Source organism: Mollisia scopiformis, assembly GCF_001500285.1.
Source record: "Mollisia scopiformis unplaced genomic scaffold LY89scaffold_24, whole genome shotgun sequence".
NCBI classification, from domain to species: domain Eukaryota; kingdom Fungi; phylum Ascomycota; class Leotiomycetes; order Helotiales; family Mollisiaceae; genus Mollisia; species Mollisia scopiformis.
Window position 1 is genome coordinate 556,882 of NW_017263604.1, and position 26,702 is coordinate 583,583.

General features: G+C 47.2%; 13 protein-coding genes across 13 annotated transcripts; 4 read left to right on the plus strand and 9 right to left on the minus strand.

The window, feature by feature from the left end:
- Positions 1 to 172: 172 nt before the first annotated feature.
- LY89DRAFT_239627 (uncharacterized protein) lies at positions 173 to 1,364 on the minus strand. The gene has a single exon (XM_018206100.1). It carries the CDS (start codon positions 1,208 to 1,210, stop codon positions 215 to 217), a length of 996 nt encoding a protein of 331 aa, XP_018065564.1. The 5' UTR covers positions 1,211 to 1,364; the 3' UTR covers positions 173 to 214.
- On the plus strand, positions 1,365 to 2,690 carry LY89DRAFT_239626 (alcohol dehydrogenase-like protein). The gene has a single exon (XM_018206099.1). It carries the CDS (start codon positions 1,520 to 1,522, stop codon positions 2,645 to 2,647), a length of 1,128 nt encoding a protein of 375 aa, XP_018065565.1. The 5' UTR covers positions 1,365 to 1,519; the 3' UTR covers positions 2,648 to 2,690.
- Positions 2,691 to 2,733: 43 nt separating this feature from the next.
- On the minus strand, positions 2,734 to 5,432 carry LY89DRAFT_595433 (uncharacterized protein; the record flags this gene model as incomplete). Its single annotated transcript, XM_018209857.1, has 3 exons — positions 2,734 to 5,143; positions 5,194 to 5,248; positions 5,306 to 5,432. The coding sequence occupies 3 exons, from the start codon at positions 5,430 to 5,432 to the stop codon at positions 2,734 to 2,736; spliced, it is 2,592 nt and encodes an 863-aa protein (XP_018065566.1).
- Positions 5,433 to 5,865: 433 nt separating this feature from the next.
- LY89DRAFT_689113 (CMD-domain-containing protein) lies at positions 5,866 to 6,616 on the minus strand. Its single transcript, XM_018215845.1, has one exon. It carries the CDS (start codon positions 6,477 to 6,479, stop codon positions 6,027 to 6,029), a length of 453 nt encoding a protein of 150 aa, XP_018065567.1. The 5' UTR covers positions 6,480 to 6,616; the 3' UTR covers positions 5,866 to 6,026.
- Positions 6,617 to 6,695: 79 nt separating this feature from the next.
- Positions 6,696 to 7,886, minus strand: LY89DRAFT_654964 (uncharacterized protein). Its single transcript, XM_018212323.1, has 2 exons — positions 7,598 to 7,886; positions 6,696 to 7,546 (listed from the first exon to the last, which is right to left on the minus strand). Exons 1-2 carry the CDS (start codon positions 7,802 to 7,804, stop codon positions 6,785 to 6,787), a joined length of 969 nt encoding a protein of 322 aa, XP_018065568.1. The 5' UTR covers positions 7,805 to 7,886; the 3' UTR covers positions 6,696 to 6,784.
- A 246-nt stretch (positions 7,887 to 8,132) lies between these two features.
- On the plus strand, positions 8,133 to 10,523 carry LY89DRAFT_700458 (Metallo-hydrolase/oxidoreductase; the record flags this gene model as incomplete). Its single annotated transcript, XM_018217124.1, has 3 exons — positions 8,133 to 8,510; positions 8,564 to 9,156; positions 9,668 to 10,523. 3 exons carry the CDS (start codon positions 8,133 to 8,135, stop codon positions 10,521 to 10,523), a joined length of 1,827 nt encoding a protein of 608 aa, XP_018065569.1.
- Positions 10,524 to 10,661: 138 nt separating this feature from the next.
- Positions 10,662 to 12,368, minus strand: LY89DRAFT_700459 (retrograde regulation protein 2; the record flags this gene model as incomplete). Its single annotated transcript, XM_018217125.1, has 6 exons — positions 10,662 to 11,170; positions 11,223 to 11,557; positions 11,607 to 11,697; positions 11,748 to 11,982; positions 12,036 to 12,064; positions 12,209 to 12,368. 6 exons carry the CDS (start codon positions 12,366 to 12,368, stop codon positions 10,662 to 10,664), a joined length of 1,359 nt encoding a protein of 452 aa, XP_018065570.1.
- A 1,020-nt stretch (positions 12,369 to 13,388) lies between these two features.
- Positions 13,389 to 14,988, minus strand: LY89DRAFT_594790 (cytochrome P450; the record flags this gene model as incomplete). The annotated part of the gene is made up of 3 exons (XM_018209823.1): positions 13,389 to 14,564; positions 14,630 to 14,715; positions 14,772 to 14,988. The coding sequence occupies 3 exons, from the start codon at positions 14,986 to 14,988 to the stop codon at positions 13,389 to 13,391; spliced, it is 1,479 nt and encodes a 492-aa protein (XP_018065571.1).
- Positions 14,989 to 15,100: 112 nt separating this feature from the next.
- Positions 15,101 to 16,552, plus strand: LY89DRAFT_239679 (S-adenosyl-L-methionine-dependent methyltransferase). The gene is made up of 5 exons (XM_018206102.1): positions 15,101 to 15,112; positions 15,165 to 15,307; positions 15,422 to 16,170; positions 16,230 to 16,353; positions 16,406 to 16,552. The coding sequence occupies exons 2-5, from the start codon at positions 15,261 to 15,263 to the stop codon at positions 16,434 to 16,436; spliced, it is 951 nt and encodes a 316-aa protein (XP_018065572.1). The 5' UTR covers positions 15,101 to 15,112; positions 15,165 to 15,260; the 3' UTR covers positions 16,437 to 16,552.
- A 746-nt stretch (positions 16,553 to 17,298) lies between these two features.
- On the plus strand, positions 17,299 to 19,067 carry LY89DRAFT_239696 (uncharacterized protein). Its single transcript, XM_018206103.1, has one exon. It carries the CDS (start codon positions 17,734 to 17,736, stop codon positions 18,976 to 18,978), a length of 1,245 nt encoding a protein of 414 aa, XP_018065573.1. The 5' UTR covers positions 17,299 to 17,733; the 3' UTR covers positions 18,979 to 19,067.
- Positions 19,068 to 19,535: 468 nt separating this feature from the next.
- Positions 19,536 to 21,930, minus strand: LY89DRAFT_239668 (uncharacterized protein). Its single transcript, XM_018206101.1, has 2 exons — positions 19,674 to 21,930; positions 19,536 to 19,595 (listed from the first exon to the last, which is right to left on the minus strand). The coding sequence occupies exon 1, from the start codon at positions 21,778 to 21,780 to the stop codon at positions 19,729 to 19,731; it is 2,052 nt and encodes a 683-aa protein (XP_018065574.1). The 5' UTR covers positions 21,781 to 21,930; the 3' UTR covers positions 19,536 to 19,595; positions 19,674 to 19,728.
- A 2,135-nt stretch (positions 21,931 to 24,065) lies between these two features.
- LY89DRAFT_595209 (HET-domain-containing protein) lies at positions 24,066 to 24,479 on the minus strand (the record flags this gene model as incomplete). Its single annotated transcript, XM_018209847.1, has 1 exon — positions 24,066 to 24,479. A coding segment is annotated over one exon (414 nt), but the record flags the coding sequence as incomplete, so codon positions are not given.
- Positions 24,480 to 25,110: 631 nt separating this feature from the next.
- LY89DRAFT_674557 (uncharacterized protein) lies at positions 25,111 to 26,317 on the minus strand (the record flags this gene model as incomplete). The annotated part of the gene is made up of 2 exons (XM_018213448.1): positions 25,111 to 26,169; positions 26,231 to 26,317. The coding sequence occupies 2 exons, from the start codon at positions 26,315 to 26,317 to the stop codon at positions 25,111 to 25,113; spliced, it is 1,146 nt and encodes a 381-aa protein (XP_018065576.1).
- Between the last annotated feature and the right edge of the window lie 385 nt (positions 26,318 to 26,702).

Consider the following 26,702-nt stretch of genomic DNA (forward strand, 5'->3'; position numbering starts at 1 on the left):
CGACGGCGATCCACATTGGAGAACGTGGAGCTCGAAAATCGTTGCTGGCTCTTACCCCGCATCAATGGTGGGGTCAAGCTCCTCTCCGCATCCGAACCCCTTTCGCTCGGCAAGACGTTCCGACTTGGCAAGGAAGCTCAGCGTACATTTTCCCAATGCCATGAATGAATGAGGATGGTAAGGAGTATGTTCAATTTAACTCTCAAGGCAATATTTACAAATGTCCAGGTAAGAACCTCCCCTTATTCCCTTCACTCCACCCTTTGTCATGCGCAACCACAACCTCGACATCAACCTCACCACCACCATCCGTCACGACCTCACCCCTCTTCAAAAGCCCACCAATCCTAGATATGGTCTCTTTCGCAGCGTCGGTATCTAAATGTACACTCCTTAATCCACCTCTTCCATCATCATACATAGCAACATCGCTTTCTCCAGTCAGAATCCTCACATCGTGACAACAATCACCTCCCAAGTAAACCCATTTTGTAGGCGATATCCTAGCCAAAAGATTGACATGTCCAATAAGATGGCCTGGACTGTCAACGACGTAGACACTACCATCTCCAAAATAGTCTACAACAGCAGGGAAATCTGCTAGAGGCTCCCACTTGTGAGCTGTTTGTTGCTTCGCTGCTTTCCCAGCATCGGACGAATTCGAAGACGGCAGCTCGTATGTCCGATCAAAAGGTAACTCATCCGCATTAAACAATTCGGCAGGGTACAAAGGGCCTGCTCCATTAGCTAGTAGATGTAGTGTTCCGGATCCAACAACAAAATTCGAGTTCGGGAAATCGCTTGGTGTTCCGACGTGATCCCAGTGTACATGACTGAGGATCACAGTATCAACATCTTTCTCCGGATCAACACCACCAGCTCGCAGACTTGCTGCTGCATCTAGAGAAGTGATTGTAGGTTGCCGTTGTGAAGCGTGATGTTGCTGCGCTGTTCGGTATTTCGTAAAATCTCGTTTCAGGCCGAGGTCGAAGATGAGGTTTGTGGATTGGCTTGGAAGGATCTTTGAAGGTGATGGATGGCGTATTAAAAATGCCAGTGAAGGGACTGTTGTACGCTTCTCTGGGGCAGCATTTGTAACAAATAGGTGTTCTGGCAGAGTCAAGTGACCTGCTTCGAGGGCTGAAATGGTGACATAGGTCTGCTTTTCAGACGGAGCTGGAAGTGAGAGGGCATGAGGTGATTTGGTCATTTTGATCAATGGCGACAGCTGAAAATAGCACAACTTTTCGAATTCAACGATAACTTCAAAATTCCGTATCAAGACTTCATTGCGTTCATCCCCCACCTTTCATTGGAGAGAGTTGGGGGAGTGCCGATCAAGCTGTATCGCCCCAACCAAGCGCGAGGGGTCAATCCATGCTACCCCGCAGCGGGGCCAAAGCCCACCAAGCTGTCGAAAGTGCATGATGTTGCCGATCATGATTTGAGAATAACTTCTTTACATTGATCCGAGAATTCATTCTTCGATCTGGATGAGACCTCACAGAGAAGCGACAAGATGGCATCTACCCTGCCCAAGCTCATGAAAGCACAATTCCTGGACGACTTCAAGAAGCCATATGAACTCCGTTCGACGCCGCTACCAGCACTAACATCATCTCATGATCTATTAATCAAGGTCGATGCGGCGTCGTATTGCCACACGGATGCGGTGCTAGCAGATGGGCTTATGCCGCCTTATCCGCCATCGTTTCCACATGTCGGTTGTCATGAGTTTGCAGGCACAATTGTGGCTCTGCCCTCAGACACATCAACCTCATCATTCAAAATTGGTGACAGGATTGGTGTCCCAGGACGAGGATTTCATCCTTGCGAATCATGCTTTGAGTGCTTGAGCTACTCGGACCCTGAGAGCGATCCACCAGGCTTCTCAGTCTACTGCCCAAAAGCGAAGAATCATGGAATCGGAGCAGATGGTGGATTCAGGGAATATGCGGTAGTGGATGAAAGACAAGTCGCTCTGATACCGGAAGCGCTGAATGCGGTCGAGACAGCACCTTTGATGTGTGCTGGAGTTACGATATATGCTGCGATCAAAAGATGTGGTTTGAAGCCAGGACAGAGAGTCGGTATCTTAGGTGCTGGTGGTGGTTTGGGACACCTAGGACTGCAATTTGCCACGAAGATGGGGTTGAAAACATACGGCATGGACAACTCCGAAGTTGCCTTGCAATTGGCACGTGGCCTCGAGACTGGTGCCAAAATTGTCGATGTGAGGACGGAAGAAGCAGAAAAGGTAGTCCAGCAGATTGGAGAAGAAGACGGCAAGACGATTCGAGGAGAAATGGGACTGGATGCTGTGATCATTCTGCCAGAAAGTCAAAAGGCCTTCGACTACGGAATTAACCTTCTGCGAAATCATGGAAAGTGTGTGGTTGTGTCGTTTCCTGATAAGGGTTTTCATCTCTCAGCACATGCCGTGGTATTTCGAGATATTTCCATAATTGGCAGCTTGGTCGGAAGTAACAAGACTCTGAATGAGATGCTGCAATTTGCAGCCAAGCATAATGTGAAGGCGATCGTGAAGAGGTATCCGCTGTCAAAATTGAACGAGCTTGTGGAGGAGTACCATAAAGGTGGCGGGGGAAAACTGGTGATTGACATGTCCATGGAGGACAGTTCGTGAATAAAATGATTCAAGTCTGATCAGGTCTTTGTAGTTCGTATTTGTGTAATCATCGATTATTCGTAGTTTGAGCTCTTTCGAAGTGATCAGTTAGGTTCGAGCATATCAGCGTAGATGTTCAAAGAGCTGCCAATAACATCAACTATTGCCCATGTCTGAGCTCCCTTGAATATCGTAGCCCAAACTCGCAAAACGCCTGCACTGAGAAACTTCCGGGTAGCAGCTGAATCAAGTGGCATATCTGATGGCACCGCAAACTCGGTCTCATCCAACATTGTCTTCACGAGAGCAGTAATTTTCCTCTCATCTTCTGTTATCGGTGGATCTGGATTGGACTGAGACAATGCCTCCAGCCATTTGCTAAGCAAGAAAGCACATTCTAAAGAGCAAAGCGAATGCTGAATGGACCAGATAAACGTCTGCGTTTTTGCCACGAGACGTACTCCAATCTTTACTGGAACACTGAGAGCGTGAGCAGAATGTAAGACTGCTCGAACAAGCTTCGGCGTCCGCTTGATTGCTGGACTTTCGCGGAAAGCATTCGCAATCTGGATAGGATCACGCGTATCCAATGCTCGACCAGGTCCGGTATCAACATTCAGTCTTATGTAAGCTAGACGTAAGAGTGCAGTTGAGTTGAAAGCTACAGGTCCATTTGGGTCTGTGGGGTCAAGAGACGATTCCGGATTGCGTTTCCATCCAATTTGCCAATTGCGTAGAGCATGTTCCAGTGACGTGACTTCTTCTGATTTGAGGTCAGGTCCGTCATAGCGACACTTTGCAATCTGGCGGACGAAGAAGATGTGTTGGATAAGCGCGTGAATCAGAACATAATTTCCAAGTGAAGAGTTCCATTCTGTCTTATCTTTTCCGCCCCGTGAGAAGAGACGTCGTAAAGCTTCTTGGAACTCAAGTATAATGAGACCGTTCTGTCTAGCTTCTCGCCATGCTTCAGCAGACTGAGCTTTGAACTCTGCTGCACTGGATGGTAGTGATAGCTTGATTTCAGAATTCAGAATGAGTGGAGGTATGTTGTATACGATACAATGAAGATTGAAAAAGCAGAAGACGATCAATTTCGTTCTTTTCGTGATCTCAATGCGGACCCATTCTTCCCACGAAACATCCTCAGGTGTTGTCAGACTTTTGAGGCCATCATCTCTGATGAGGGTCGCCAAGATACTCTGGATAGCAAGTGCTTCGCGAAGAATCTCCTTGTGTTTGGCCCATGTTGCCATTGCCATTAAGATAAGAAGAGCCTGCGCGGTCTGTATCAGGTCTTCTCGTTCGATCGTCGCAGAAGTTTCGGGTTCAGATGGCAGTCCCAGAGGTCCAGATACGGCAGTATCCATGTTAGGGGATCCTAAATTTGAAGTTCCATCCACACCTCGGGACAAGGCAGACATCTCTGACTCAGCTCGTCTATGGAAATTCACTAATCTGGCATCTCGGCGTCGGATTCTTTGAACTGCAATCGCTTGGCTGGCGTTGAACAATTCAACTCCCTTCTCTCCCTCAAAGCAATACTGAGCGCCGACAGCCGCCATTGCTAATACAAGTTCGACTGCGCAGCCCTCAATTGTCATAGTCGGTATATGGATCAGCGGAAGATGCTCATGGAATCCGTTGACATATGCTGCAATGTACCGACAAAGTGCTAAGCGGGTGGGTAGCAGGAAGTCATCTGGCAATGTCGAAGCAAATTCCTCAAGCTTGGATACAATGCATTGTCTGTCATCGGAAGATACTTCGTAAAATGGACGCGATTGAGTAGTTTGGTGGTCTGGTCGAGATCGAGGCTCTTCTGGCTGGAGAGAAGGAAGTCGTGATCCAAACAGAGAGAACGAATTTGACTCCTCGACATTTTGATGATTGAGTCTAGTTCCATGAACGACTTGAGCTTCGTGGTGCGGTAAGAAGTCATTCGCATAGCTGAAGGACTCGGGAGAAAAGAACGGTAGCTGTTCGGCACTTGTCAAAGACGAAAAGTGATAAGAGGACAAAGGCTCATTGTCCAGGAAAGCAGCAAGGCTATCAAGGGACTCCTCAAGGCCCAGTCCTTGCATGTTTTCAGTGTTCTGCAATGCCATGGGATCCGAAAGCATTTCAATCTGTTCGTTCTGATTTGGTGTTGGCTGATAAGCAGACGTGTTGTGCTCAGGAACGGGAGGAGTGAGGAAGGCTCCATGTAGACTACTGTATTCGGCTGCCATGGAAAGTGCAGCAAGTGAGTATTCATCACTTTGATTAGCAACCATCGAAGAGGTGAAATTTGTATCAGTCATTGAGCTCGTGTGCCGCATGCCAGCGCTGATGCCTTGCGGAGAATTCGAAATCTCACCATTACTGTGCCTTTCATAGGGAAGGGTTGCTGCTCTCCTTTTGTTTGGCCGAGACTGCGATGATCCATCTTCGTTCTCATCATATTCGTTTCTTTGGGCATCAGCTGAAGCATCTTTGTTGTGGGTGAGCCTCTCGTGGCGGATCAACAGGTCACTGGGATACTGATAAGTAAACATCCATCAAGGTTCTCAATTTATGATTACCTCCTAGTGAAATGATGACCGCATAAGCGACACCCGAATGGCTTTTCTTGAGTATCTTCAAGCAAACAGAGAAATCAGCAGAGCGCACACCTCGCCGGACAAGGGAACTTACGGATCCGCTCATGACGTTGGAGATGTTCTAAGCGTGCAAAGCGTCTCTGACAATGCTTGCATAGAAATCTCTTGGCCTTCTTCACAGGAGCTGGTGCCTGTGTCGAGGATTCTACTGCGTCCAACATGAAGGACTACGCGACGCGTTTTCGGACATAAGGAATCGGCTTGATTGGCCAATTCAAGTCCAGTATCAGAAAATGATACAACTGTAATATTGGAGATGTGGTCTTTCTTTGTTCCCCGAGGGCTGAATAGCTGGTGTTGGAGAGTGTGCAATGGTAGCGTTGGGCATTTGAGGTTGGAAAAAGAAACACGGGAAGTGCGGAAGGAAGTGCGGGGGCCGCACGGTCGTCACTTCTTGGCAAAGTGGTTAACGAATCAATTTAATGTTCTTTGGGTATATTATTTGAAATATAAATTCTTCCGGGATCTTCGTAAGTTGCTTTCTTGAACTGTTACTTAGAAGACGTTCGTCAAGTGGTGGGCGAATGCATTGAGAGAGGGACTTCAACCGAGGTTAACTGCACAGTTTTGCATTCGAATGAGATGATTTAAACCCTGACGAGCAAAGACGAATGATGAAAGTGGTGCCATATTGGAGTCTATATTTCCTTGTTCATTTGCTTGTATCTTCCAGACATGGCCTTCGTGGCGTCGCCTTTGAACAATCTGTGCCAGTCTCTCGCCACACTTCCTCTTTCACTCCGCCAACACGATTCTTAAGCTTTAGGATCCTTACCACCAAGCTCTCTTGCATGTTCTCCCTTCTCTGCCATATCATTCAACACCTTCTCTGCCGTCTTCATAGCATCAACCCCAGCAGGCACTCCACAGTAGGTTGTGGCATGTATGATCGCCTCTCTAATCTCCAACTCCGTCAAACCATTGTTTCTCGCTCCTCGAATATGCACAGCCAGCTCCGGTGCTCGATTGAGAGCCATGAGCATGCCAATATTGATCAGACTGCGTTGTTTCTTGTCGAGTCCAGGTCGTGTCCAAGCATATCCCCAGCAGAATTCTGTTACGAGTTCTTGGCCTGCGCGAGAGAACTCAGTAGAGCCGTTTGCAAGTGCTCGGTCGACATATTCGTCACCAACGACGCTTCGGCGCATCTTCAGACCTTCGTCGAAGAGTTGTTTGTGGAGAGCATCGAATTTTGGGTCGGATGACATTTTGGCGGTTGGAAGCTTGGGCGGTGCTTTTTAAAATCACTGAAAAAGTATCCTGATTGAAGATGCTTGGATCGAAGATGATTGTGGCAGTGGAATTATATAATATAAATTCTAGAATATAAGAATGTACTTCAAATTGAAAGCAAGTTGTAAGAATTGAGATGTTCACAGAGAGACTGAGACTACCCCGCCAACCCCACTTCCCCAACTCGGATCCACCAAACCAAATCCCAAGTGTCCGATTTCGGAAAGTAGTTGAGAACTGCGTACCATCATGAAAAAATATGTGTATTTGAGACCAGCTTTCATGTACTATCAATCTTGGCTTTCCAATCCTCGTCTCCACCCAAGTATCTATACACAACTCTCGAGTCCAAATCTTTACATCTAGGATCATTCATCACACCAGTATACGTCTCAAGCCCCACTTCCCCAAGCACATTCTTCGAACCCACTCTCTTTGCCATCTCAACAGCCAACGCAAAGTCCTTCCTCATCAATTGAACTTTGAAGCCCTCCTTGTATCCTTTCGACGACGGTGCTTCAGCATAAACTCCCGGCACAGGACAGAATCGATCACAAATCGTATTCTGAGCCGTACCAGCTGCATAAACTTTCGCGAGAACTCTGGGATCAAGTCCAGATCGCATGGCCATATCCATAGCTTCTGAACATGCAATAGCGATCGTGCCTGACAGATAATTGTTCGACAATTTGGCTGCCAGGCCGAAGGTAGGTCCACCGCAGGGTATGAGTTGCTTTCCCATCATCTGGAGCAGCGATGTCAAACGTGGCAGATTGGGATCGGTATCTGAAGCACCCAAAAAGAATGCTATGGTGCCTTTGACAGCTCCGACAACCCCTCCGCTGACTGGAGCGTCATAGAAAGAGGCCGTTGGAAAGTGTTCCGCAATGTGGTCTTTGACGAGGTGGCTTGTGGGGGTATCGATCGTCGAGCAGTCGATCAGTAATTTGCCCGAGATATCTGACTGACATATGCCGGTTTGTGGATCTAAGTAGACAGCTTTGACGTGTGTTCCTTCTGGGACCATAGTTATAATAGTTTCCTGCATATCAAATCAGTGGGAGTCTTCCGCATAGGGCTGCATTGAGCTTACGGATTTCTCTGCCACATCTTTCGCATTCGCGCCTTTCATCACTTTGTCTGGGAAGTGAGCACATAGGTCATCTACCACAGACTCTACGACATCAAAGACGTAAATTCGTGTTTGTGCTGGAAGTTTGTTTGCCAGATGCCCCGCCATTGGCTTTCCCATCGCCCCCAAGCCAATGAAGCCAATTGCATTTTCTTTGATGGACCCCATGGAGAAACAGAGAGAAATAAAGTATCAAGGAAATAAGTATATCAACCAGAAAGTAACGATTCTCAAGAATAATAACTTGAGCCACACCCACTGGACATCATGGGAAAGTTCGGGTTGCCCCACTAAGTCTAGGTTCATCTCTAGGTGCGGGGAAGACGGGAGGACTATTCCACGTGATATTACCCCAATCACCTTACTGGTGTGCCTTCGGAACCATTGTCGGGCACTGAAGCTATGTTGCCTTCAAAGTCTGTAGGCCTCGGAAGGCTCACCTTTATATTCTTTCCAGTATCGAATTTCACTAGATCTGTATCATGTTGGCTTGATCATGTCGAACGTCTTCATCAAGCAGACGGCTCCGCCTTCGCCTCCTTTGGAAGCTATTCCTGCAACTGTTCAACTCCATGTTCTATCTGCTGGACATCTTACACTTCCGGAAAGACATTTTGTACATCCAGCCTCCGAGGAAGCAAGGAGTACAGTGCCTTCCTTAGCGTTCCTCATACAGCATGAGAACATTGAGACTGGCAGGAAAACAAGGATAGTCTTTGACCTCGGATTGAGACGAGATTTGGAACGCTACTCGGAGCCTATTCAACAACATGCTGCTACGAGACAGCCAATATCTACCGATCCAGATGTAGTCAAGAGTCTGAAAGCTGGAGGCTTGACTCCTGATGACATTGACTTTGTCATATATTCCCATGTGAGATCCACATGTCCTCATCATAATTACTACCATTCTGACAGATATGTTAGGTACACTGGGACCACGTCGGAGAACCTCGCGATTTCTCCCAGAGTAAATTCGTTGTAGGTAACGGTGCAACAGACCTCCTCCAAGGAACATCAACGTCGCTCCGCGGAGGCCACTCATTTTTCGAATCAGACCTCATCCCCCACGACCGAACAATCGAATTATCCTCCCCCACAGCCTCCAAATTCTCAAACATCAACGAACCCCTTTCCCAGAAGCCAGGAGTACCCAACTTCCACCAACAATGGAAATCTCATCTTCACCTCCCTCACGTCATCGACCTCTTCCAAGACGGAAGTCTCTACATAGTCGACGCACCAGGCCATTTACCAGGGCATATCAACCTCCTCGCTCGAACTGGGATCAACGAAAGTGTATACTTAGCTGGAGATGCATGCCATGACAGAAGGATTTTGCGGAAAGAGAAGACGATAGGGACATGGGCAGATGCTGAGGGGTATACATGTTGCATCCATGCGAATCGTGAGAAAGCGGAAGAGACAATCGATAGGATTAGAGAGCTGGAGAGGCAGGGAATTGAGGTTATCTTTGCGCATGATGTGGAGTGGGAACAGGATCCGAAGAATAGGGACAGGTTCTGGGGATCATGACATGGCGATTGATGAACGTAATGGGCTACAATTATAATGCATGTAAATGCTATGAAATGAAAGGGTGGCTTTGAGAGAAGATTTTAATGGAGGAGTATCATAAAGTCTTCAGGTGCCTCTGAAGTTGGCCAGGGGTCCACCTTAGCTTAAAAAGGGGTGTCTCACTCAACTATCACCAGTATCTACAAACACGATTTAGAACATCGAAAATGAATTGAAAGTCGTTGCTAATGATATTCCCCTTGTGTATGCCAACGGATTTCACTGTGAAGTGTCGCAAATACAATACCGAGGCACATAAAACGTGTTCGGATTTCCCCCAAATGCCCCACATGTTCTCCAACTGCGGGGATTCACATTGCATTATCGGCTTCACATACCAAGATCACACAACTACACAAGAGTGGGATTACGACTGTGAACCCCCTTTATGAGGCAGTAGGACAACTAATTAGTTTGCGATACGAAGAACGAAAATTGATACCATCTCTACAGGCAACATCCATATGCACAAAACCTCCCTCCACTACACGATTCACTGCTCAGCACCATGGCAACACCCAAACCCTCACAAGAAGAACAAAAACAAAAATTCATCTCCACCCTAGGAGCAACATCCTGGAACTCGTCCTGGGCATCCGTATCCTCCCTCTCCCCCGAAATCTTCGCCGCAAGCATCCACCTCTCCTCAATCCCGCTCAAAAAACAACATCTACACCCAAAAATCCAATCCCTCATCTCCCTCACCGTCTCCGCATCGTCCACCCATCTCTACACCCCCGGCATCCACCGCCACACCAAAGCCGCGCTCGAAAATGGCGCGTCGCCAGCTGAGATCATGGAAGTGCTCGAACTGACGTCCACGCTAGGAATCCACGCATGCAATATCGGCGTCCCGCTCTTAATGGAAGTAATGAAAGAAGAAGGTCTCTACGAGGGGAAATTCGGCGCAGCGTCCGGGTGGGAAGAAGGCTCCGAGCGCAAGAGACTGAGAGAGGAATTCACAGCCAAAAGAGGATACTGGCACGAGTTCTGGGAGGATTTCCTGAAACTCGATCCGGAGTTCTTTGCTGCGTATCTGGACTTCTCGACGGTACCGTGGGTGCGGGATGCGAGGGACGGGAAGGCGGGCGGAGTGTTGGAGCCGAAGGTGAAGGAGTTGGTGTATTGTGCGTTTGATGCGGCGAGTACGCATCTTTATCAGCCCGGGCTGAAGTTGCATATGCGGAATGCGTTGGGGTTAGGCGCGAGTCCGGAGGAGATTATGGAGGTGTTGGAATTGGCTACTTTGTTGAGTTTGCATACGTTGGAGGTTGCGACGCCGATATTGGTGGAGCATATGAAGAAGTGAAAATGTATATTTGTTGGGATCTGATAATCGGGATACAAACTGAATGATGTCTGAGATATGAAGCACGACGTGAATTTTGACTTCGTCTACACACGTCTCCAACGCATCGTGTCTTTTGCAATATCTCCCGCTTCCTCTTCAGAACTGATACCTGAAGTCCGGAGCACGATCCGTGTAGTTTTCATGATCAATGACCACTCCCTCCGCAAGCGCCTTATCCTTCGCCTTCTCTCTCCTCGTATAAATCGCCCTCACAATCCACCACCCACACCAGGCGAAAGCCAAGCATCCCAAACTCCAAGCATGACCCAAGGTATACTTCGGTGCAGCTTTTGTTTGATATATTTGACCGCTGACCACACCCCCAATGTTAGTCAATGTCAACAGAATCCCTAGACTTGCAGCACGTTTCCCGTCTGGTGCACAGTTACCTGATAGCCAGGCGATGTTAGTCCCAGTGCAGAGGAAGCAAGCTGTGGCGATTAGATAGGTTGCAAAGTATTGGACGCCGGGCGAGACTTTTGTTAGGAGAATGGCGTAACCGGCTATACCGAATGGTGCACAGATGATCAGAGGCAGGAAACGAGTCTTGTATTTGTCGGAGAGGTATGCACCGACTGCATAGACAATGGCTCCCCAGAGGTTCACTTCGACGATAGTCAGTCACGTTCTGAGGTAAAGATATAGGAGGAAACCTACCTGGAATGACAAGATATTGAGCTTGAACCGTCGAATAATGAAACCCATTCTTGATGATGATAGGCAAGAAAGTTCCGAAGCCATAGAGAATAGTGACCACAGCAATTTGAATGACGCCATGAACCCAACTCTTCACATCTTTGGCAGCTTCTTTGATGTCTTTCATGGAGTAGTGTCCTGAGCCACCGCTGTACGCTTCCATGATTTCTGCGCGCTGCCTCATGATAGCTTTATCTTCTGCATTGAGGAAATAAGCTGTCTCGTAGTTCTTGGGAACCACGAAGATGCAGATCCCGGCCCAGACAATGGTGATGATGCCTTCCAGTATATAGAGCCTGGAAGCTGTTAGAAATAATTTCAGGGCGAACAGGTGGGTGATCTTACCATCTCCAACCAGGAAGGCCAGCGGTACCATCCATGTATAGAATTGCCCACGCGAGCAAACCTCCGAATGCACCTGACAATGCCGAAGCGACTATCAAGCGATCAGTATACTGTCTTTCGTCGAGCCTGTGCGCAACTTACTGAACAAGAAAGCAATCCGAGTAGCAAGTTCCTCGCGCTTATACCAGTTGCACAAGAACAGAGTCATCGATGGGAAGAGACAGCCTTCAAAGAAGCCGAGGAGAATCCTCGTGACGATGAGTGATGAGAACCCCTGAACAAAGCCTGTGCACATGCAAACCAAGCCCCAACAGAACGTGATGGCTGGGATAACTCGATTGAATTGCAACCTCTTGACGAGGATTGAAGATGGGAACTTGGTTCTTGATCAGTCAAGGCTTTCTCGCGGACTGGGAATTCTTCACTTACCTCGGCAAGAATATAGAATATGTAGAACACTGACACAGCAGTCTAGAATCATGTCAATAACTGCTCTTATATCGGGATGCTGTGACGTACGTTAAGCTGCGATCCTTTCAAATGAATATCATCAATCATCCCCTGCGTAGCAGCGAAGCCAATATTGCCTCGATCCAGATAACTGATGAGCATAAGCAACATCATGACCGGAGCAATGAAACAATCCAGCTTTCTCAACAACTTCGCTTCCTTCTTCCTATACTCGATTGCTGCTGGAGAGTCATCCTCAATATTTTCATGAAAGCTCTGTTGAGCTTTCTCGTCGGTGAATGATGCATCCATAGCGGGACACTCTTTGACCAAATAATTTGAAGCAAACGAAAGGAAAAGATTTCTTAAGACAGCTCCAGTATCTTGGGAGAGCAAGCTTTGATATCAATTCTCGATGATGGGGAAGTGGTTCCTGCAGCCCAGTGGCGGAGATCCTACCCGGAAGCAGACACCCACAGCTGAATCTCTCAACCATCAGAATCTTGGCTTGATTGTGGACTTGCTGACGCCAACGAGCTTGGCGACGATAGTGTCTAGCCTAATTCTGGCCAAGTAGGTATCCTCATTCTGGGGTGAGGCTTGTAGTATGTTGGGGTAAAATGCGGGGTTCTCCAACTGCAGTGTATAGTGACGAAGCGGGAATGACGGGATGATGGTTATGCTATTTCCGCAACTCGTTCACATTTCCTATTTGTGAGCGCTTGTCAAACTTCGATCAAGAGTTTCTCGGATATGCAATTCTAAATTCTAAGTAGCTTCTGCTTTCCTCGCTTAGTGCATTCGACTTCCGACCACTTAGAGACTACTTCATGCCATTAGAAGATATACGAATCTGTAACATAAAGATATAGTCTTGAAAGTAGCTCATGATCCAGGATTTAGCAGTTACTGGTAACCTGGATCCATCTTAATTACCCTCGAGTTAGAGTACGACTTTTCAGCTCTTCATAGATATCTCATGATCTCGGTTTCTTTTGTGGTAAGGACTGCGCATTTTGTGCAATTCGCGCAATTCGCACATTTCCGCCCTCTGAGCACTTGCAAGCATGCTCTCAAACTTGGTGAGGTATTTCCACGATTGCAGTGAGCTTTCTCATCAAGTGTATCGCGCTAGTGCTCAAGACGCCGCATGTGACTCAGTCTGGAAACCCAGCTACTCTGTAAAGCTCATTCGTATATGATGGTTCTCGATCTCATACAGCTACTCATCTTCACCTGCGCGACACGACTTTGAAAGCCACCTGCGATTGTCTAAAAGGGGGTATCTGATTGGCTGCTGCATATACAATCAAGATCGTATAGAGTGTCCAATCAAGGCTTGCGACGCCTCGTTACATAGCATGGCCAGCCATACGGCACAGCTGTAAAATGAGTCTCAAACTTCCAACATTCACCCTTGTGCACCTGCCTTATCTCATAATCTCTCACCAACATTGCCGTCGTCTTCGATAACTCCATTTGAGCCAAGTGTCGCCCAGGACATTGACCATATCCAGCTCCAAACGCAATCAAACTCTTCTCCATCTCACGAGACCGGATGGGATCCATCCACCGAGTTGGTGAGAACAAATCTGCATCCTCTCCAAAGATCTCGCGACGTCGGTGTATCACCCAGGGATTGACGCTGAGTATAACACCTTCATCGAAGTGGCGACCGAGTACGGTTACACCACCTTTCGGTGCAACGCGAGGAAGACCAAATGCTACTGGCGTATGGATACGAAGAGCCTCTTTTATGCAAGCTTGCAGGAAAAGCAATTTCTGCGTCTCTTCGTGCGTTGGGACCTCCGCCAAGTTAGCAGTATCAATTTCCTCCCTCAACTGCTTCAGCGTGTCTTCATTTCTCAATAAGTTATAAAACAAAGCTTGCAGAGTAGCACTGACAGTATCGGCACCAGCACCGATATTCGCCACTGCCGCTGCTAAGATCTCTTTCTCTTCCATGCGATCTGGATGTTTCTTGCGCATAGTTATCCACTCTTCAATCATGTCTTTGCGGACTTTGTCGTTTTTAGACCGAGCATCAACCGCTGCAAGCGCAGTGTCGAAAATATGCATAGTGGGCTGCAAGTTAAGATATCCGATCAGCGGGTTTGCCAGGAGATAATCATGCGCCCACCAGAAATGGCCCATTATTGCGACATATATGCCAAGAGCACGAGTGTTCGCAATGGCGTTTCCAATATCACGACCTTGTTCAAGGAAACCGAATTGCTTGGAGAAGGTCACTTCTCCCATGATGTCGAAGCCAAGGTAGTTGAACCACTCGTCGAAGTTCACTGGCTGGTGTGCTTCTGAGAGGGTGTCGAGCTGTCTCTCGAAAACCTGAAGCGCACCGTCGACGTAGGGCTCGGCTTTGATAACGTTCGAGAATGCATATCCAGGAGCGACATTCTTAGTCTTTGTGATATGGCGTTTTGCATCTACTTCGGACATTTGATTGACATATCGAGAATCAGGCAGAGAGAATATTCTGTACCAATCTCCCTGAATGGTCAGGTCAGCACGTGATAGGGTTCAATAAATCTTTTCCAAGCTGTGTGAGTCTCTACCTTGTTCATCTGACTTTTGAGCACTTCATTAATGGCATCTGGATGACCTATGCTGACTTCGTTGTATCCAATGCGGACGAAGTCACCTAACCCAATCAGATCAATATCGTTCAAGCTGGGCAGCTGATTGGAGCCAGCTTACCATGTTTCCTATGTTCGGCAATTGTTTCTTCTTCCGTGTGACCTTTGAGAGCATGCACAATTTGCCATAAGACAGAAAACGAGCCGAGGAATGGTCCTGGGATATCGCTGATTGATGAGAACCAGCGTCGACGGACAAATATCAGAGCTACGAAGATCAAGATGCCACCACCAGCAAGCTTCACATATGGGGCATAAGTATGCTCGTCTACAGACATCATGAGCTCTAGCAACTAGATTGTCTCAATATATAGCTAAAATATACGACGATCTTTGATAGAGAGAAGATTGAGTTTCGAGGGGTAATTAGGTGCAATGTTGCGCTAATCCAAAACAGCATTAGTAAGGAGAAAGTCTCCTTATCTTGCGAGTAACCTTATGATTTCTTATTCAGACCCACCTACGAGGATGAGTGCAACCACGGACAAGCTACAACGAGATGCCCCGGATTCAGATGTTGTGACGATAAGCACGACCGACTCAGCAATTGATGCAGGTGTCAACGACTCGACAACTGGTCAAGAGACGGACTCGGAGGTAGGACAGGATGTAGACCCAACCATAGAAGTCGATGTAGGTATCCTATTGTGTCTTCCTCAATTCATTCTGATCTGTGTAGCACGACAATGATTCCGGGTACGACGATGGAAGTGTGCGCTCCATTCTAAGCTCTCTCGGGTCCCTCCAACTCGATGATATACTCCAGCATGGCCATCGATATCATGGCAGTGACAGTGTTCTCCTCCCAAACGACGAGTCCGAACAGGATCGTCTCGACCTCCAACATCACATCCTAAAAATGTGTCTCGACGGCGAACTTACTGTAACGAATCTGCCTACTTCCTCACAACATATCTTCGATGTTGGAACTGGGACTGGCATCTGGGCAATTGAGGCAGGGGACAAGTACGAATCTGCGCAAATAACTGGCGTGGATATATCACCCATACAACCAGTTTGGGTTCCCCCAAACGTGATGTTCGAAATAGACGATATAACGAAACCATGGCATCGAACCAAAGACTCGATAGATTTCATTCACATTCGGAATATGGTCGGCAGTATCCGAGATTGGAAGGCGTTGTTTGCAGAAGCTCTTGAGCATCTCAAGCCTGGTGGGAGGATTGAGGTAACGGATATCAGAACGAAGTTTGAATGTCTGGACGGCACGTTTGAGGAGAGAGGAAAGGCGTGTAAGGAGTGGGCCGACACTTTTCATGAGATCGCGAAGGGCATGGGGATGGATTTCGATCCTACCCCAAATGTTCCGGATTGGCTCAAGGAAGTGGGATTTGAGCACGTTCATTTGGAATCGAGGATCATACCTGTGGGACCATGGCCCAAGAACAAGAAGTTAAAATATTTAGGAGCATACTATCTATCACATATGTTAGATGGAGGTTAGTCTGATTTGATTGTCGCACTTTGGGATTAAATGCACTAACGAAGCCTTTCTTAGGAATGGAGAACTACTCGATGATGTTGTTCACAAAAGCAGGTTGGGAAGCAACATCTGTACATGCATTACTTGGCAAAGTAAGAACAGAACTAAAAGATCCAGGGATGCATACCTTTACAAGAGCGTACGTTCTCCTTTCTACTTGTTCATCATGACCAGATCTAACAATACCTCAGATGTTTCGTGACAGGGCAGAAAAGGCTCTGATCTATGCAATCTTTTATGTTCGCATGCGTACTTGCTTCTTACTTTGGATCCCACCTTTCGAAGATATTTTTGAACCATTGGGTAAGGTGTTCGGAGTCTGGAGTTAGGTGAGCTGAATCCACTCGATGTCATGACATTCATGCAGTTGTGAATTAAGGGCACATCTGGAAAGGGCATCAAAGGAAATTCCCCAAGGAATTATTGGACTTTAGCAGTTGTAAAGAAATCTTGAATGTTGTCCTGGCAAGATCCTTGGACGAGACGAAAGATGATGGGAAGCTTGGAGCATTTACGACAACACCATCAGTGGATGAAAGAGGAATCGAGCAAGTTGCTTATGTCTGCTCATATCCATGTCTGCACTTGTACAAAGATGCTCAATTTCTTCATGCAGTCTCTATTCAATTCATTTCCTTGCCAGCTCTCAAGCATCAACCCCTTTCACTCACCTCGCTTCGCACCCACATCTCCCCTTTCTCGCTACAGCCTACCCAAAAACTTCGCAGAAAAGAACCAAAAAAAAAAAAAAAAAAAAAATTTAACCCTTTTTCAGCCAGAAGAGGGATCGAACCTCTGCCTCCCGTACCCCGTGAATGCCCAAAAACCGGCTTGCACCGGGCCGCCTACGCGGCAAACACAGACACGACGAAGGGCAATGCCCATTACACCACCCGGCCTTTATTCCGACTCGGCCATATCGACCGAGACGTTTTTGTTGTTAGAGGAGAACTGTTTATTTAGCGTGATACGGGGTAGCTCTTGGTGTTAGGAGCAAAAATCACGCCACTTTTTTTCCACGCGAGGGTGACCAGTTGGACAAGTGTTTACAATAGGATAATGACCAGTGCTAGGACAGACATTCTCATCCTGTGATTGTCTGGTCATTGCTGCTCTCATTTATGATGTGGTCGATGTCTGATGTCTACTGATTCGATCCATTACATCAAGAGTGTGTCGGCTCACTCTGACTCCAGCTCTGACTGGATTACCAGTCCTACGCTCTGCTTTCGTTTGTGTTATTTTGTGCTCCAAGATTTTAAGTTCTCTGGTCAGGCTAGTACTCTGCTCTAAGAGCCTATGTCTGACCTGGTCTTGTACCCTGATGCCACCTATGTGGTCTGATTTTAGTTCTAGCTTTGTATGTACTCTGAGTCAAAGTCTCCATGCCACTTAGCGTTGTGACTCAGGGTAAAGTCTGTACCCTATCCATCTTTCTATACAAGTTCCAACTTTGCACTCTTCTCCCAAACCTGTACTCTGTTTCAAACTTCATAACCTCTCCAACGCAGTCGTCAATATGACAAATCAAACACACCCATATGGACCGCTTCTGGTCACCCTGACTACTGCATACGATCTCCGCTGGAGTGACAAAGGCAGCGGCGGCAAGAAAGACGCTTCCTTCTGGCATGCCAAATCGCAGGGCGATCTTCGACCTCTTGGTACCGTCGCACTTCAAGGATATGACGACCCGAATAATCGAAGAGCAGCACTCTTGATCGGACCCCATGGTCAGGCATCCGTCGCGCCTCCCATCAGATATGACCAAGTCTACAATGACAAAGGCACTGGATCAAACCGAGATGGATCGATCTGGCGACCAGTAGCACCTGCAAGCTACCATGCTTTGGGCGACGTCGTGGCAGCAGGCTATAATGCTCCCAGCCTCGATGATATCTGGTGCGTTCGAAGCGATCTTGTCACTGCTGGAAAGTTCAGTGACCTGGTCTGGGACGACCACGGAACTGGAGGCGACAATGATGTTTCTATCTGGGATGTCCAGCCGCGTGATGCACATTTCGAGGCAGACAAGGTCCCTTTCAGTGGAGATACTTTCATCAGTGCGAACAACTATTCGGCACCCAACAATGCACTCGCCAAAGCCTTGCTTGTCGACGTTCCCGCCCACATCTTCGAGGGTGGCAGCCGCGAGGCGCCTCGATTAACCAGCAAAGTCGCGCCCTCAGCATCAACGGCTCTCGAGTTGGATCGCTCTGTCGTTATCCCTTTCACCTGCGTCTTCCCAGCCAACGACCAGACATCGGTGGACTTGATTTTCAATCCCTTCATCTCCATCGAGCAATGGGGCAATTGGACCCTCGCCCTTTTCGACAACAACACTGTTTCAGTCAAGCAGTCTTCGTCCCAGGAAATCACCACCGGAATCACCAACAGTCAAACCGAGACTTTCGAGCACAGCACTGGTGTCAAGATCTCAGCTGAAGTCGGTGTCGAACTCGTGGGCAAAGTTACAACAGAACTATATTATCAGTTCACTTACACCACCAGCGCCAGTACCGAGACCTTGAGAAGTCAAACTATCACTCATACCTTGACGACACCGCCACAACACGCTGCGGCTTTGTGGGTCAAGCATTTAGCGTACCGAGCTGTGAGGTTGGCTGATGGATCCATTATTGGTCAAGATCTGCCATTCGACCTCCCGGTCACTTCGCGAAGCCAGTTTCCGGAGGATGAGTTGGGTGGTTGCTTGTGTGGGATGAAACTTCAAGCTGAGCAGTCTAAGTTGTATCGTTTCTGAGATCGAATTCTGCTAGAATAGATAGCTCTCCACTCCTACTTCAAATTGCAAAGCCAATATCATTCATTTCTTCTCCAATACATAAAAGTGATGCGAGGTTTACTCTCCATAAGCCAGCTCCATGCCGTACTCAACCCAGACTTTCCCACCAACTAGTCCCGAGATAAAGCCTTTTCTCTCATAGCCAGTAGTCTTCTTGAGAATCCTCATACGTCCAGCGATCACGCTCCTTCCAATAAGCCGTACAATCTCGATCCTCTCGTGCAGCCGCAGCTTTCATGCAATCAGGGCACTCAGTGTCCATGGCTGTTATTCTTGGGGCATCATCGTCCTCCAAGCACCGCAAAACATCCTTGTTGCAAATCAGGGTAGTGCCTGGGCCTGCTGAGAATAGCTTGTTGCAACTGCAGCCCATGTATTTGATGTAGTGTGAAATGCACATTTCGTCTGTTGGATAGAGTTGTGTCTGAGTCGATGTCTTAGTTCAGTTGCGATGTTGAACTTGGGTTGTTGTTAGGAATGGGGTAGATAGTCGTGGCAAAAAAAAGTTGGAAGAAGAGGCGGACATCGATGAAATCTTATACACGAGCTTCAGTAGGTGTTGATTCACAGATGATCTGAGATCAGTCAGCACTGGTGGATGTGACTCTCGTCCTCTAGATTGGCTACGATTAGTCCCACACTCATACACTCACCTTTCGAGCATCCGAGTAACACTCGAATTCCTTTAAATCTAACCCGTCCAATCGCTCAATCCTCGCGATCTGACTCTACCGACACCGGTGGCGGATATGATTTCTTGATACTCGTTGAGACGTCTGGCGGATTTGATTTCTGGATACTCGTTTGAGCGTCTAGTAACACAACTTCTTTCTTTCTACAGGACTCCATGATACCCTTCGTCGACCTGCTGAGCCTGAGATTATGACTACTAACCAAATGCAGCAAAAATTGACCAGACCGAAAGAACATGAGGTCACCCGGGCATCCATCGAAATTATGTTCCGACTCTAGATGTGCGATACGGACGTCCCAATCAGTAAAGCACTCGTCGATATCCTTATCAAGATCGTAGAATATATCCTCCGAGGACTCCTCGCAATAAGGACAATAGTCTTTGCTCGGGGATGATGAAGGGTTCGGAAAGAGGTATGAGGCTAGAGGATCGATCTGGAGGTGAGCTGCTGTTTCAACGTCACTCTTGGTTGGACAAAGCCATACATCGCGTGGCTGGTGCCAAAGCTTATCGTGTCGAATTGCAACTTTCTCGTCATCGAAATATGCTGAGCAGTTGTTACTGTGTACTCGACCTGGAACTGAAACTGAAACTGTCTTGTCGATGTGTAATCCTAAAGATATGTTCGGGGAGACGGGAACTTCAACCTCATCAAAGAACTTCGAGCGCTCGACCTGTTGAGCGAGAAGCTTGTTTCGATCTATCTCATGTGGGCACCATTGTTTGATCATCCCAGTGTTCCTATCAAACGGATACGAAGGTACAAATGGATCCCAGCAAGCTATGGAGTGTCTTTCCTTGAAATGATGGTTCATGTGTCTCACCCGATCCGTCCATGTCATTAGTATATGCTCACAGAATCCACATTGCCAATAATAATCATCCAGTGGTGTAAATGACCATTTGTTCATATTGTCAGTCAAAAGCCATTGGTCGTGGACTTTTTCAAGATGCTCTTGAAACTCTTCTAGGCACACAAAGGTCCGCTCGCTGACGGGCTGGTCACAACAAGGCTTATCGTTATGTTTCTTAAGGTGCGATGGAGATGGATCCACAGCTCCACAAAAAACGCATATCTGATCCCCGTCCTCAAGCCAATCAGTGGAGCCCCAAGGCATACAAATCCAATCTCTTGCCCGGGAGTAATGCTCTAAGAATTCATGGTCTTTCCAATCCTCTTTGCTGTGAAACTGCCTGAAGCAAAAGAGGCAGTAATATGAGGTTGGTGCCTCTACTGGAGGATTTGACTTATTTAAAGTTTCCTCAATAAGGCTGTGCGTGTTTGAATCTTCTATCATCATGTTGTCTGAGTCTGAGTCGCTGTCCAAGTCGTTGTCAAAGCTGTAGGTAGAAGTCCGTACGTTCGAATCCACACCAAAGTCCAAGAAAAGAGTGCGGGTAGAGTTGTCTGCATGTCCGATGAGGCGATCAGACGGCGCTAGCGAGGATGTCGGGGAGCCCACCAGAGAAAAGTTGTCGTCCATGTCATCCTCAATGATCTTCATATGAGCAATCTCGTCCTCGGTCACGCCGGGCGTATCTATTCTGGAGAGTGTTTCTTTATCAAGTCTCAGCTTTGGGTTGTCATACAAGATGAATGCTGCCGGGTTTTTGAAACCAGCTGTCTCCGAAGAGTTATCTCGTCTCGATTTCAGTCGCCATGCTCCAATACGGCCAATTTTCTTCGTGCCTTCCAAGTTGTGGTAAGGATGATGCCCAAGTGACTCTAGCCAAGGTACATCCTCTTCAGACTCTTCTAAAGGAGGAATCGCAGAGTCCTGCCTCGGAGTTATTTCTTGATTATTCTCAAACTCTAATTGTTCCTCTATGATGATTGTTTTCTGACTTTTGGAGCTAAGTGTCTCCAGGGATCTACCGCCAAGGTATGACGCCGAGTCTCGCGATAAGTAGGATCTGGTGTATACAGAATGTGATACAAAAGACTCCGATTGAATAGTAACAGAGCTTCCTATATTCAAAACTTGCTGACTTTTTTGACTGCCCTGGAGAGGGATACTGTAGAAGGCTCTAAGCTCTTCAGGAGAGCGCAGCCTTAACGACAACATCACTAGCGCAGTGCAATAGCCGCTTGGAAATTGAATAACACTGATGATGTGTTTGACTCGCTATGGTCAGCTTCAAGAGAGGAGAAATCAAATGATGAACTATAAAGTCTGAAGTATGAAAGACCACAGCCATCCTTGTAGACGTTAGATCTGGCCAACATGAGGTGCGCTGTCTCGTTCTCGGTGAGCTTGAGCGGTTAACAGCCTCAGTCTGCATCTCGCCGCATTGAGCATGAATGGCTGCATCGGGCATCAACTTTTTCTGTCGGCTAGCCCTCAGCCCCGCAGCCATGCAACAGCCAAAGCCACACCTGTCGCAAATATCTCAACACCACTCCTCGAAACAGGCTACCCGATTTGACACGTTATGGTTGGCTGTCTTGACACTTATAATCTTGTACCACAAAGAGTCCAGTATCGCAATTTGGCTCATTCCAGACTTTGCTCCGAATAGCTGGCTGAAACGAATCCGCTGAATTGTAATCTGACAAGCGCAGAAGTGGCGATTCTGGGCTCATGAGAGACGTACCGAATAAGTTGTGCGATGTATATTATACATGTACTGTCCACGTCTTTCGGTCAACTTATACAGTTGTATTGTTTGCACACTTAGGTTACCTCGAACGATATATAATCCGCAACATGCCGATCCCGTGCTACTCTCTTACTCTTAGACATGTCCAAGCTCCTAGTGCTTTTCCGCGATCATCTCCACGTGCTTTTGTGCTTTCATCCCAAACCTGTACTACTCAAGTGTAATTGAGACCTCGAAGTTGACGACCCCAAAAGATGCAGGCGAGCACTGCAGGTCTATGGAAAGGACGAAACAATCCCTCAATTCAATGTAACATGTCTCCGCTTTGCTTCTAAGTCCACTAGAGCCTCTCCATCCATGATTCCATGGACATAACAGTCACTTATGAGGAAGAAATATGAGGTTTCTGCATCAGGCCGAAGGATAAACGGCGTATCGCACCCAAAAGAACCCATATTTGATCGCCGACTTGAGGATTTCCCAGGCCCATATAGCCAGATTTGGTCAAAAAGAATTCTCTTCCAAAGGTCGCATTAGCTACCAAGCTACCGAAGCGTTGGACTCTCGGGTTGACGCGAAGTTCGTCCCATTGTTGCTCTTCAGCAAATGACCACCATAAATCGAAATCCTCATCCTCTCTAAAGGATGCTCTCTTATTCATGCTTGACTGCCCCGAAGGAAGCATGTTGTAGGTAAGATCGGCAATCACTGTACGTCGAAATCCATCCATCCAACTTCTGCCCTCAACAGGATACTTAATTGATTTTGTTAGAGGAGGCGGCATGAACAGTTCCTTACACATTTCATGCCAAATGGCAATTAGTATCGGTCTCAATTTGCCACGTCTCCTATCACGGAAGCCAACTTGTGCAACGGTAACAACCTCATCAATGTATATCCCGTCCACAGACAGTCGAGAATTTGCTTGAAGAGAAATCGTTGCTTCCGTATCCAGCGAGGCTTTATACATGTGACTACTCATTCTTACGCGTTCATAATGCCAGAGATTTTCATCGATTGGAGAGCTCCAGTCGTACACCCAGCTCGGAAAATCCTCACTTGGCCGTCGTCGACCCTTTAGGATGTGCAACTTCTTGCTATCTTCGAGGCATGACATGGTGATTGCCTGATAGACTTGGGATTTGGTGAGCGAGTAATCCGGTACAAGTTTATCAATTGACCCAGATGCAAATCCAAAAAGGCCATAAACCATATCCAGAGGATTCGTAGCTTTCCTCGTGCGATAACGCCACAAAAGTTGATGGAAGTCCTCCTTCTTTGATAGTTCCTTTCGTGTGAGTTCGAGCCTTGAGATGTCCCTCCTGAACTTAGAGAACAGGAGTTTGTGGTGATACGTGAATGTGTCTCGAAGGGCGCGACAACAGCCAACGCTGTGCCTGTAGTATCCTAGACAGGCTTTTTCTAGCACACGCCAAGGCGCCGAGATAGAACCATAAACGACAATCGCTTCATGCGGCAGTACAGTTTCCTGGACCACCCACAACCTAGTCCACCACGTTGAAGTCATGATAGCCGCAAAAGCACCAAGGGTATTTGGGTCAAGGGACCCGCCATTCAGGGAACGATAACATGAGAGCTTATTCCAGTGAGTATTCCGAGCAAACTCCCAAATCAGAGTGAATGCCTGGTATACCGCATTGTGCTTAGTCCATTCCTGAGCATCTGTTCCACCAAACCAAGGGAAAGCACTATTGTATTCAATAGTCCTAGTATCATTGAGTCGGTCACTACCATTCGAATCATCTCCCAGCCATAGGAAGACCCGCGCACAGCATCTGTAAATTTCTCCCATGAGATTAACTTGATGGGATTTCTCAATGTGGTTCTCTTGATCGATACACAAAGCATCGACCCAAAGGACTCGAATGTCTGAACTTTTTCTCAATCGTCGCAAGGCCAGAAAAAAATTCTTCGTTACATCGCGTGGATGGCCGTTGAGGATCATCTCGCCAGAGCCTGGCTCTGCATCCCAAACATAAGATAGGGCTTCATATGACGAATGAGCTTCGTGGAGATGCATCGTTGATAACTCGCACTGGATTGGATCGTCCCATTTCCCTGGTTGCAGGGTTACAAGTCGAATTTCTTGGTGCTGCTGCTTAAGAGGAATATAAGGTCCAAGGGACGTCGGATGGGGCAACATCTCCACGGCTTTTAGGCCGTTCATTTGCGATGTTGAATCGTTCATCCTTTCTCTTGTTTTGCGGTTTCGTTTCTTCGTTTCAGTGTAGGACGTGGAAAGGCAGCAGAGCAGTTTTGAGATATAAGACGGAGGCTCTGCTGATAGGCGTGTTTAATTCATGCAGCCTGATCGGGTTTCAGAGCCTCGCTCCAGCCTGGTTCGGTGAGCGATTAGGGCAACTATAAATGTGCGCCAGTCTTGAAAAATTACAACCTCTTGTTAGTTCATGCCTAAGACCTCCAAGAGTGTAGGAAGGTGGCGCTACAATCAGAGACCGCCTATAAACTGGCATTCAAGAAAGGAGGGCTGTGCGGCAGGGAAAGAGACAAGTAGGCTACTTGGACTGGGCTCGGTTGGCAAGGAGAGATTTCTATTCCAAGGGCAAGTTCAACAACATTTCTTGCGCTTTCAAACAGCAGTGTACGGAAGAGGTTAATATAAAAGAAGCGATAGCACGACAGAAGGAGGTGCAAGCAAAGGGGGCGGGATAAATCGCGGTATTTTAAGGGACATAAAAATGACTCAAGTACGTTGCACTGAGCAAGAACAATATTGGATGGAAGTGTTCATACTTGGCTATAACTGTGTACCTTTAGATCAATACGTCAACTGAAAAGACAAAGTAGCCCTTTTCTTGTTGCCGAGGCTCTTCTCCAAGAGCCCTCTCATGTGGCTGCTCTGGCCGGCCTGTTGACTCTGGAAGGATAACTTTGCGTGAATATCTAAGCTTGTACCGTCGAATTTCGTCATGTGGAATGGTGTGCGTCATCAAAGCCACCGTTTGCTGATACCAGATAGCATCGTCTTCAAATTCGCCCGCATCTTTTTGGGAAGCCTTTCCCACCTTTCTTCCAACGTCCACGTCTATGGGTCTAACATGAAAGTCGCCCGTTATCTTAATTTTAGGGATCCTCCAGTCTGGACGTTGCTCTTTCTTGGCTGTCTGTAGGGAGAATAAAACCTTTTCACGAACCCATGCTACGCGCTTGCAAAATTTCAAGCTTTTCACCATGTCTATGTTCGAGGGAAAATCGTCGGGGAGCATTGAGATTGTCAAGCTCCTAAGATTGTAGAACTGTGCCCATAGATCCAGTGGAAATTTTGCAAAGATATTGAGATCAACAATCAAACGCTGTATGGAGAGGAAGCTGTTCTCTTCTGCTACAAAATGAATCGATGGAGGCTCATCGATAGTGTTTGCCAAAATATCCACAAGAAACTTGTGATCATACCAAGATCCTTTTAGGGCAAACTTGTCGTAGCGTGTAGCATAATAGCGTAGATAATGGGTGCTGTATGCCTTGAAATCTCGTTTGCAGCTCTGCAATACAGAACAGACTTCGAGAGCAGCCATGCGCGATGTCTGGCACACTTGCAGAATGACTAGCATATGTTTGATCTCCTCTAGTCGCGTATGTGGTCGTTCCACTGCTCGACTTGTCCCTGGACCCGAATCTTGAGAGAGATTATAGATTTGAATGCGTTCTTTGTCATCCGTCATGGTGTCTATTCGGTACATACGGGGTTCTCCTCTACAAGCAGATAAAGTACGCCCCCATATCTTGAGTTGGATCTCCAATGGGAGCTCAGACATCTTCGTGAAAGTATAAGCAGGGACGGCTCGTTTTCGAGCTTCGTCAATACTCCCGATCTACACAAGAAAGTTAACTCCAGCTCGTAGTACGGCTCAAGCCCAAGAATTCCATATTTACCCAGCAGTTGTTCAATAGCGTGTTGATATTGTTCTCCTTCAACTTTTCTTCGTCGTGATGGAATTGAGTCTTTAACCTCCACACCATCTCTTTGGAATTTTGAGTCGCTGTTCGGCCTCGATTTCTAGTCGCCTTTGCAATTGAAACAGCCTTAATTCTGCAAATATGTCGTCTGGGATATCATTCGGAATGGTCTTGCGTAAGTATGGTTGATCCAAGATCTCTCGAACATTCCCCCAAGGGTGAAGCTTAGGAGTGTCTTCAGCAGGTTGGTGATGCGCCATGTTGGTTATAACAGCTACAGGGCGCAGAGCTTGTTAGGCAGGGGGTATCAAGTAAAGGTAAAATATGTGTTGTCAAGAGATGCTCCATTCTGAGGACGTCGAGTCGATCACGTAAAACGTGGAATCCAGGGGTATTTGTCTCGCTTCGCTTGAAGCTAGACCCCCTTACTTCCAAACTTACCCAAAGA

Bases quoted from the DNA above. Each gene is read 5' to 3' on its own strand.
- LY89DRAFT_689113 (XM_018215845.1), bottom strand. From the start codon at position 6,479: ATGTCATCCGACCCAAAATTCGATGCTCTCCACAAACAACTCTTCGAC.
- LY89DRAFT_239668 (XM_018206101.1), bottom strand. From the start codon at position 21,780: ATGTTGTCGTTAAGGCTGCGCTCTCCTGAAGAGCTTAGAGCCTTCTAC.
- LY89DRAFT_654964 (XM_018212323.1), bottom strand. From the start codon at position 7,804: ATGGGGTCCATCAAAGAAAATGCAATTGGCTTCATTGGCTTGGGGGCG. The intron at 7,547-7,597 runs GTAAGCTCAATG...TTTGATATGCAG, and splicing joins AAGATGTGGCAGAGAAATCC to GAAACTATTATAACTATGGT.
- LY89DRAFT_239679 (XM_018206102.1), top strand. From the start codon at position 15,261: ATGCAGGTGTCAACGACTCGACAACTGGTCAAGAGACGGACTCGGAG. The intron at 15,308-15,421 runs GTAGGACAGGAT...CGACGATGGAAG, and splicing joins GTCAAGAGACGGACTCGGAG to TGTGCGCTCCATTCTAAGCT. The intron at 16,171-16,229 runs GTTAGTCTGATT...AGCCTTTCTTAG, and splicing joins ATCACATATGTTAGATGGAG to GAATGGAGAACTACTCGATG.
- LY89DRAFT_239696 (XM_018206103.1), top strand. From the start codon at position 17,734: ATGACAAATCAAACACACCCATATGGACCGCTTCTGGTCACCCTGACT.
- LY89DRAFT_239627 (XM_018206100.1), bottom strand. From the start codon at position 1,210: ATGACCAAATCACCTCATGCCCTCTCACTTCCAGCTCCGTCTGAAAAG.
- LY89DRAFT_239626 (XM_018206099.1), top strand. From the start codon at position 1,520: ATGGCATCTACCCTGCCCAAGCTCATGAAAGCACAATTCCTGGACGAC.